This window comes from Corvus brachyrhynchos, unplaced genomic scaffold (assembly GCF_000691975.1).
Source record: "Corvus brachyrhynchos isolate BGI_N302 unplaced genomic scaffold, ASM69197v1 scaffold148, whole genome shotgun sequence".
Lineage (NCBI taxonomy): Eukaryota > Metazoa > Chordata > Aves > Passeriformes > Corvidae > Corvus > Corvus brachyrhynchos.
The window spans coordinates 1,215,980-1,222,315 of record NW_008239785.1 but is presented as its reverse complement, the minus strand read 5'-3'; the positions used below and the strand labels follow the sequence as shown (position 1 = coordinate 1,222,315).

General features: G+C 57.4%; 1 protein-coding gene across 5 annotated transcripts in view; it reads right to left on the bottom strand.

Moving 5' to 3' along the window:
• LOC103621757 overlaps positions 1–6,336 on the bottom strand; it is a 25,044-nt gene that overhangs the window by 397 nt on the left and 18,311 nt on the right. For 3 of the 5 annotated variants that reach the window (XM_017743289.1, XM_017743290.1, XM_017743291.1), the window contains 10 exons: positions 5,895–6,044; positions 5,549–5,703; positions 5,091–5,226; positions 4,879–5,013; positions 4,497–4,673; positions 4,116–4,271; positions 3,545–3,646; positions 3,153–3,255; positions 2,808–2,867; positions 2,487–2,730 (listed from right to left, as the gene is read on the bottom strand). In XM_017743289.1, the coding sequence (XP_017598778.1) occupies positions 2,594–2,730; positions 2,808–2,867; positions 3,153–3,255; positions 3,545–3,646; positions 4,116–4,271; positions 4,497–4,673; positions 4,879–5,013; positions 5,091–5,226; positions 5,549–5,703; positions 5,895–6,044 (1,311 nt within the window). In that variant the 3' untranslated portion in view covers positions 2,487–2,593. Of the gene's footprint in view, positions 1–2,486; positions 2,868–3,152; positions 3,256–3,544; positions 3,647–4,115; positions 4,272–4,496; positions 4,674–4,878; positions 5,014–5,090; positions 5,227–5,548; positions 5,704–5,894; positions 6,045–6,336 lie in introns of those variants that run through there. The other 2 variants (XM_017743294.1, XM_017743293.1) reach the window with 2 other exon arrangements.

Genomic DNA, 6,336 nt, shown 5'->3' with positions numbered 1-6,336 from the left:
ACGGCTGGAAGCGCGCGTGAGCCTCCAGGTGGCCCGTGGCCCGGCCCGCTGGCCCCCACACGGGCCCCGCAGCCACCTGTGCCGGCACTGGAAACGAGAGAGAGCTTGGAGGGGGAGTTTGCCTATTCTTAAATGTGGATCACAGAGGTGGTCACAACTTTAAGTGGCTTAGAGAATTGTCCATATTCAAACTGGCCAGCTGATAGGTTCTGTCAGTTCCCAGAGGAAACTGTAAGCACCCCTTAGCAAGGACATCCCTTCCGGGACTATGCTTGCTAACCTATGACACACTTAAAAAAACCCATCTTGAATTGTTCTAGTGAAAATATTCAGGAAAATAAACCTGTCCAGCATGAGAGCTTTATGTAAGTTGTTCAGTTCTTGTTGCAGAGGATGGTGGACGAGGCTCATCTTTATCAAAAATGTCATTAAAATGAAAAACCCTTTTGCAGGCAAACAGAGGAGAATGACAAAGTTCACTGATCAGGCCACTGCTGTGACCCAAAGGCAAATGCAGCATGACCTCAGCCTCCTCAGCGTTAGCAGTGCCCACAGCAGTCAGCCCCCCTTCCTGAGGGGGATCCCACCCCCTCGGGATCCTCCAGCCTCCTCCTGGTTGTCCCTGGGCCTGGGAGGCATCTCTGCTCGCTGGGGCTGGCCCCAAACACAGCACCAAGGCACAGATCCCAACAGAAAGACACGGCACAGGGCACTGAAAGGAGTAAAATCAAGGCAATCTATTCTTTAAAATGATCTGTATATATATACAGATATGAATCAATTCTTTGAGCTGCTGGAAGTCCTTAGCAGCTCAACTCGAACAAAACCAATTTCCAGAGCAGGCAATAGCTGCTCAGGACAGGGATTGTCCTCCCTTTGCTTTACACCTGCAGCAGCAGCTTTCCTGGGCAAGCCCAGGAGAGAAAAAGCAGATGAACCCTCAGCTACTGATTTGAGTTTGGCCCAGCGATTGGGATAGAAGCAGCCCTTTGCTGGCCTGCCACTCCCGCCACTCCTTGCAGAACAGGACTGGGATTTTGCAGGCTCTCCTGGAGCAGTCTGGCATAAAAAACTCCTGTGCCAGTCCCAGCACCAGCCACTTGATGGCCATCCTGCTCTGCAAGAGAGGGACACCGGGGACAGAGCAGGGACCTGCCAGGGACCCCCGAGCTCACCAGCCGGGAGCTGAGGGCTCCCCCGACACCCCCGAGCAGCTGCCCCACGGTGCTGTCCCTCACCCGGGTGTTACAAACGAGAGGGTTTGAGATCACTTAAAAAATCACTGCTGAGGGTATGAGCAAAAGTCAGATATAATATTGAGCGACAAAGCACCACAAGTTCGTTGGCAAGATTCACTCTACCACTTACAGGACAGCTGAGGCACAGCAAGGGAAAACAATCAGCAAGAAGATACAGAGGAGATGAAGGTCTGGAAAGCTGGAGGTTCCCCATCCAAGAAAAAGGTGATAAAAGGACAAAAGAATGTGGAGCAAAGGAGCATGAAGAGTGAGAAAACCAGTAGAGGCTAGAATACTGATTAATTAAGTGAATGATGTGACTTAGAATCAATGAGCATTAATTTCTTTGTTGGCTAAAAATGTGTGAGTAAGTGGAAAAGTTCTGTATTGGCGTCAGCATGGAGGCCAGAATTTGTCAGCCACCCCTGTGGGCCAAAAATTAAGCAATGCCTTACTCTCTAACACTCAAAAGACAGTGTTAGAGGGAGTCTTGATCCCGACCATTGCGGAGGTTTTCGGGAACAGCAGCACTGGTGAAAAGACGCCCAAAGCCGGCAGCCCGCACACGCTCTGCTTCCTCCCGCAGGTGCCCTGGCTGCCCATCCCTTCTCGCTGTACAAACCCTCTGCTGTTTTTCCCAGCGCCTGGGGATGGCATCACCTCCTCATTGCTCGCGATGTGTGGTGAGGAGCTGGAGGCTTTCCCCGGCGCGTGTGCATGAGGCTTGTTTTGGTGGAAATCGGGAGATGGCCCATTTAAAACAGAGCGCTTCACTCATTTCCAGCTCCAAGCCCCTGGCACTTCCCAGGGAGCTCTGGGATCCTCTGAGGTCCCCTCAGGGCTGAATTCCCTCATGATTCCATACCTAGCGGGGCTGCCAGGGATCCTTTGGGGCCCCACAGCTGTACTCCAGCTCTCCGCGGGCCATTTTGGAATAGAGGCAATGGAATTTGGAGTCTGTCGATGACACGGTGGGGCCCTGCAGATACAATTCAAGGCCCACGGGGACATTTTGGGGTATCAGGGATGCAATCTGAGGCCCTCTGCACAAAATCTGGGGCCCTGTGCCTGCAATTTTAGGGCCAAGTGGGGCATTTTGGGATGGCAGGGATGTGAGGAGGAAGCATCCCACTGCCTGCGGGACAGACTGAGAAGGACACAGTCTGCTCAGTACACTCAGGGCACTACACATCTGAAGGATACCATGGGCTCGGATGTGGTTTTCCATCTTTATTAATTAATCTACACAAAACTACAACTCTGCTGGGCTCACCGGCACCAGCAGCAACAGAAAACTACAGCTCTGCTGGGCTCACCGGCACCAGCAGCTACAGAAAACTACAGCTCTGCTGGGCTCACCGGCACCAGCAGCACAGCATTTGGAGAATGACCGATGATCTTCGCCGCACCCTTGGAGCTCGTAGGATCGAGCCAGCGTGGGCTGCCATGGAACTGATTGAGATGTCCTTGTCCGTCTCCAAGGGCTGAAGGGCTGTGACCAAAAGAAACAGAGGCAAGATGAAGCCACGTGTGTGCAGAGCCCCTGCGAGTTCCCTGCAGATCACTCACCACTGAGGACGTCAGCCTGAGTCTCCAAATCCTGGTCCCTCATGTGTGTCGTGGCGCTCCCTGGGAAGAGAGCTCCGTCATTCCCTGCTCCTGCTGTGCTCCCAGCAGTGTGAGCCCCGGCCCTGCTGCCCTCCCATTCTGCAGGGCTGACCCAGGGGCCGCCAGCAGCCAAAGGGAGTGGGGCTGAGCAAGGCGGTCACCAAGCCCAGCTTGTGGCAAGGGGCAGAGGGAGGCTGAGGCTCGGCATGGGGTGGTTGGGGTTGCCACAGGGTTGCCCCTTGCTGCCAGTGCAGTGGCAAGGAAGTGGCCAGGCTGGCCCAAAAGGGGCCAGGGGCTGTGACTCACTGATGAACCTGACGGCCGCCAGGCGCACGGAGGACTGAGAGTCCCTCAGGTAGGGCAGGCTCTGATGCATGTACTCTTCAGCCCTGCTGCTCCTCCTCAGCAGCTGCAGGGAGCACCAGCAATGTCTCCAGGCTTGTCACAGAGTCCCCCAGCTGGCTGGAGCAGTCCCTCCTGCCAGCACCCCTCCCTGCTGAGCCCTCCCTCTTGCTGGGTACAGGGAAGGGAGAGGGGCCTCGACAGGAGCCTCTGGGGCTCTGTTCTCGAGGACAGGAACAAGGTCCTCCAGGTCCTGCCCAGCCCTGCGAGCAGCACTCCGTACAGGCTCTGTCCCCCTGACAGACATAGGGCAGGGACAGCCCTCACCCAGCCTGGGCCCTGCGGCTTGTCCTTACCAAGCATTCTCCAAGCTCCCACATCCGCTCTCTCTGCAGCAGGTGCTTGAGCTGCTTCCATTTGAGAAGCTCTGCAGCAGCAAAAAGGGCTTCCCTGGAGGCCTGCAGGACAGCATTATCTCAGACGTGGCACCAGGGCCTGGGCAAAGAGACCTCTTGGCTCTACTCCTGCCGTGATTCTGCCCCTAGGAAGCTGTGACTTGTCCTAGCCCAAGTGTCTTGAGGTCTCTTGGGGACAGCCCTGCGTGACTGACTGAGGCTTGAAGCCCTGGCCGCTGATACTTGTAGGAAAGCTGAGAAACCTCTGGGCTTCTGGGAGCACATACGTTCGGGCCTCGGGTGCTGCCTCAGTGGCCACGGGCTGCTGCAGAGCCCTGCTGCAGCAGGCAGGGCAGGTGTTGAAAATGGCTGAGCCACCTTGCCCACCCCTGCTTGTACAGTTCTGCAGGGACCCTACCCAGGGGCTGCACTGGGGAAGCCCTGCCTGCTGCCAGCAGCCCTTGCCCCAGGCCCTGGGATCCCTGGGAGGTGGCACTCCCCCCATACCAGTGCTCAGCCTCCAAATGCAAACCTTAGCCACGCTGGGGAGATGGTCATTCAGACGGAAGAGAAGAGGGACCAGAGCACTCTGAATGTTCCTCCTCATCTTCTTCTCATCCCTACTCAACACAGCCTTCAGCAGGTCTCTGAAGAGCAACAGGGAGAGCTCTCGCAGCTGGCTGCACTCCTGGTGGGAAGGAGGAAAAGTGAGCTTTGGAACAGCAGCTCCCTGCCCGTGGCTGCGGTGAGGGCGATGCTCCAGGGTCACATTCCAGAGCAGGCAGGAGCAGCGTTTGGCTGCAAAGCCCAGAATCCATTCCAGGAGAGCTGAGCCTGCTCTGAGCACTGCTTGCAGGGCAGGGCTGCAGGGCAGGGCCCGGCTGCAGGGCTCAGCCTCCCACATCAGCCTCACCGAGTCAAAGAGCGGCAGCACCTTCCCCACCAGCATCATGGCGATGGAGCTGGCCTTTGCCTTTTTCAGCTGACCCAGGATATTTCGGAAGACCACAATGATCTTCAGCTTTTCATCTTCACTGCCAGCTTCCAGTATCTTCATCATGCTTGGCAGGAAGGCGTCAACTTTTTTTGCCTTTAGGAAGAAGAGAATTTCCATTTTCTGAAAAGGTTTTGTCTGGACACCTCCCAGGGCAGCCACCCCAGGCCCCACCACAGCAGGGAGGGTCTTTGAAGCAGTCACCCCACATCCTGACTCCCAGCCCAGGCCAAGCCACTGCCCTGCACTCAGCCCCAGGCCCTGGCTGCTGACGTGGCTGCCCCAACATCACCCTGCTCACCATCTCAGCTCTCTCTGACAGCTCAGCGAGGACTTCCAGCAACACGAAGGCCATCAGCACATCGACATGCTCCTGATCGCTCCAGACGCTGGGCTCGTCACCCAACTCCTCCACGTCAATGTGCCCCGAGGACGACTGCAGGAACAAACAGAGCCATGAGGCGCTGGCAGAGGGCTCATGGCAAGGGATCAGGGCCTTTCCTGGCAACTCACGGCTCTGCGAGAGGCGCAGGTGCCTTCTCTGCGAGGGTTGCACCACTGGTTGCGGAGCAAGGTAGCCAATTCCGTTAGGACCTTGTCCAAGATCTCGGGCATGGAGGACAGAGTGTCGCACAGTTCCTGCACAGTGCTGGAAGCCAGGGGCTGCCTCAGCCACAGCGCCGTGGCCAGGACCAGCCCCACAGAGCAGAGCCCATGCTGGGGGTCTCCAGGGGCCCTGCCGGGGAAGCCTGACAGGGTTGAGGGGGAGTTCTGGGAGCACCAAGCTGGCTCTGGACTGGCTTGGCTGGCTTTGGCTGCTGCAGGCCCAGCCAGAGAGCTGGAAAGGTTTGTGGGATGGAGAGCCTGGCTCCCTGAGAAGTCCTGCAGCATTCCTTGGATGTGGCAGACACAAAGTCTTGGGGTCCCACTCCCCACATGGAGCAAGCCCTTCAGATTGTCAGGGCCAGTACCTGTCTCCTTGAAAAGCCATCTCACACAGGCTGATGAGCACTGCTGAGCCATACTCGTTGGTCATCAGGAGAAACAGTGACTCCACTTTCTTACAGCCTGACTCCGTGGTGATGCGTGGCAGGGTTTCAAGGATGCAGCTCACTATCTTGGGCACCTGGAGAGGAAACGGGTGAGCATGGCACTGCCACTGGAGTGCAGCCATGTCCTCAGCTGCCCTTCCCGTTCCTCTCTGCCACCTTCAGGTGGCTTCAGGTGCCCAAGTCACCTGGATTTGTGAGGAAGGGATGGAGGGAGGAACAAGGCCTGACAGGGCTGAAGATGGCAGTCCAGCCCCAGGGCACTTACATCCATCAGCCAGGAGTCTGGGTCTCTCATGGCCACATCCAGCATGCTGCTGGGCACCTCCTTGTCAAGGATGTTGTCATCTCTCAACGCCCCAATGGCCTCGAGGATGACGTCTGTCCTCTCGCTAGAGCGCAGATATCTTCCAAAGGCCTACGGCAGGAAGGAAGGAAGGAAGGCATGCCACTGAGTGCCCTGGTGGTGCTGCTTGGCTGGGCAGAGGTTCCTGGCAGTGCTGGCAGCACATCCCTCAGGAAAGCTGACAGCAGTGCCTGCAGTCCCTGGGTGGGAGAGGGTGAGGAGAAAGGGCCCTCCACATCGGGGAGGAGGGCTCATGGGCATGGCGTGCTGGCCCTACAGAGAACCAGGCTCTTGCTGGCGGCCAGGAGGGCTGGAGCTCCTGCTGGGGCTGGAGCGGCTGGCAGGGCCACCCAGTGGAGCCCCC